At 45.5% G+C, this 2,488-nt stretch overlaps 1 protein-coding gene across 1 annotated transcript; it reads left to right on the forward strand.

Annotated features, from left to right (window-relative positions):
* Window positions 1-1,114: 1,114 nt before the first annotated feature.
* LOC121194735 (zona pellucida-like domain-containing protein 1) lies at window positions 1,115-2,278 on the forward strand. Its single transcript, XM_041057743.1, has one exon. It carries the CDS (start codon window positions 1,115-1,117, stop codon window positions 2,276-2,278), a length of 1,164 nt encoding a protein of 387 aa, XP_040913677.1.
* The last annotated feature ends 210 nt before the right edge of the window (window positions 2,279-2,488 follow it).

Here is a 2,488-nt window from a genome sequence, read left to right on the forward strand (position 1 = left end):
TACCTTTATAACACACAGCAGGATCAGCTTGTCTTTTCATCACTAGTCCTTGAATATACGCTAGCAACAATAGCTGACCAATATATGCTGTGCAACAACATAATAGGCTGATGCGCCTCCCATATGTGCCACTAATATGAAGCCAAAATCTGCTCCATGACCCTCCTTTACATGGTGGGTATGAGCTGTACTGTATGCAATGAAAAAAAAAACTTTCCATATTCAGCCAGGACTGTAGTATTTTCAACCACAAAACCTTAATGCAAACAAAAATAATGGTTAGGAAGTACTGTATTAATGCAAAAAAAAAAAAAGAAAGAAAGAAAGAGAGAGAGTCAACGAGCAACCAAAGCCCCTGAATTTCTTAAGAGTTGCAGAGTTGAGCAAGATAAAGAAGATTAGAGAAGAAGCTGAACATTGTTTTGGCTTATTATCTGTCCCTTTATTTACTTCACAATCCACTGTGATCTCTTTGAATCTGACCTTTGAGTAACCACTCCGAAGTACACGTAGATTTCACACAGAGGATGTTTGGTTTAACTTCAAAATTCTCCTTCCTTTATATGTTGTTTATGCCCTTTATTATTAAATTCAAAGAACTGTCGGGATAAATAAGAACCACAGGGGTCAAATGATCCAGTGGGTCACTGCCTGCTCTGCTGGTTACTGAAGCTGCCGGGTCTCATACCGGATAGGAGAACCTTCACAGCATTGTATGTGTTTCTCAGGAATCCATCTTGTATTGTGTTATATTCACTTACTTCATGAAGGCTTAGTAATAGGGGGCATGGAAATCTATATTTTAAAGCATAGTCAACAAAGGAACAAGGCCAGAGTCTCTGTATTTCAAGACAGCTACATGCTTCAGGTTTCAGATGTTGCCCTTAGGATATGGTCCAGACTAGAGATCTCCTACTTAACACAATGCAGTTGTTCACAAATAGCAAGGTGCTTGACCTTGTTTTGGACCAATCCCAGAGGACACACTTACTTATAAAGACCCCTGAACACAGCCCAAACACTTCAAACAAACTGAGATCTACCAGCCTTCGGCAGCAGAACCAAGATTTCAGAAGAGAGATTAAAAAATTCACTGCAAATCTGAAGAACAACAATGAAGATTCTTTTACTTTTATTCACCTTGATAGCAAGAAGTAGTCAGCTAATGCTGAGTGAATGTGGAGCGGAAGCAAGACGGCCACAGGTCACTGACATCTCAGTGCAGTGTGGCACCTCATCCATTGGTTTGGCGATCGAAATCTGCCCTGTCATCTACACGGGCTACAATGAGACTCTACTGATCCTGAACCATATGCTGGACCCAGCCTGTAGAGCAACCCTTGATGAATCTGTGACTCCACCTGTCGCTCGCTTTAACTTCCCCCTAAATATGACCCACTCCTGTGGAAGCGTATTCAGGACCACCAGTGCTGCTGGCACGGGTATATTCTCTGACTTTTCCAACATCCAGACGGTCAACATCAGCGGCATCGTCCGGTCCATTGATCCTACAACAGGCACAATCACTTACAACGCTGAGCTGAAGTACTATTACTCCTGCGCCTATCCCTTAGAATATCTGATCAACAACACTCAGATCGATGTGTCGGCTTCCTCCATTGCAATCAAGGACAACAATGGGAGTTTCATCAGCACCTTGAGCATGGAGCTGTTCAGTGACGCCAACTACACCAAACTGATGACCATTCCAAAGCTGGGGATTGAACTGAGGACCAGTGTGTACGTCGAGGTCAAGGCCACCAACTTGACGGGCCAGTACCACGTCTTGCTTGACCGGTGCTACGCCTCCATCTCCCCATTGCCTTCTAACTCCAGCTTCTTCAACCTGTTTGTCCCCTGCTCCAAGGACCAGTTCACCACCATGATTGAGAATGGACAAAGCCAGAGCGCCCGCTTCCGCTTCCCAGCCTTCCGCTTCATTGAGCAGCAGAACGAGACAGTGTCCACCTACTACCTCCACTGCATCACCCGGCTGTGCGAGAAGAGCACCTGCAGCACATTCATGCAGTGCAACAGCAACAGGAGGAAGAGGAGCACCCTGGACACCTCCGCAGAGGGTATAACCAAAACTTACACCATCACTTCTCGGGAGATCACCACCAAAGCTGAGAGCACCGAGTCCAAAGAGGAGGCCCTCGTTGCCAAAGAAGAAGACGACTCTGCTGCTGGGCTTGGTGTGGCTGTTGGCGTCCTAGGCTTTGCTTGCCTTATTGCCCTTAGTGTTGCAGCCGTGTTTTACAAAAGGCTCAGGAACTAAGGAGGCATTTATGAGCTGAAATGCAGAATACTGGCCTCAGATCTGTGGGCTAAGCACTTTGTGAGGTATACAGTATCTGCTTCCTCATTTAATTTTGCTGGTGGAGGACTAGGCTCAGCTCATCAATACATCTACTGGGAGATCTTTGTGTGTCAGTTACTGTAGCCCTAAGTGTGTATCAGTCCTGGAAAGATAGTTGGGAGAATGGCT

This window comes from Toxotes jaculatrix, chromosome 15 (genome assembly GCF_017976425.1).
Source record: "Toxotes jaculatrix isolate fToxJac2 chromosome 15, fToxJac2.pri, whole genome shotgun sequence".
Taxonomy (NCBI): domain Eukaryota; kingdom Metazoa; phylum Chordata; class Actinopteri; family Toxotidae; genus Toxotes; species Toxotes jaculatrix.

Coding starts and splice junctions, on each gene's coding strand:
- LOC121194735 (XM_041057743.1), top strand. CDS start 1,115: ATGAAGATTCTTTTACTTTTATTCACCTTGATAGCAAGAAGTAGTCAG.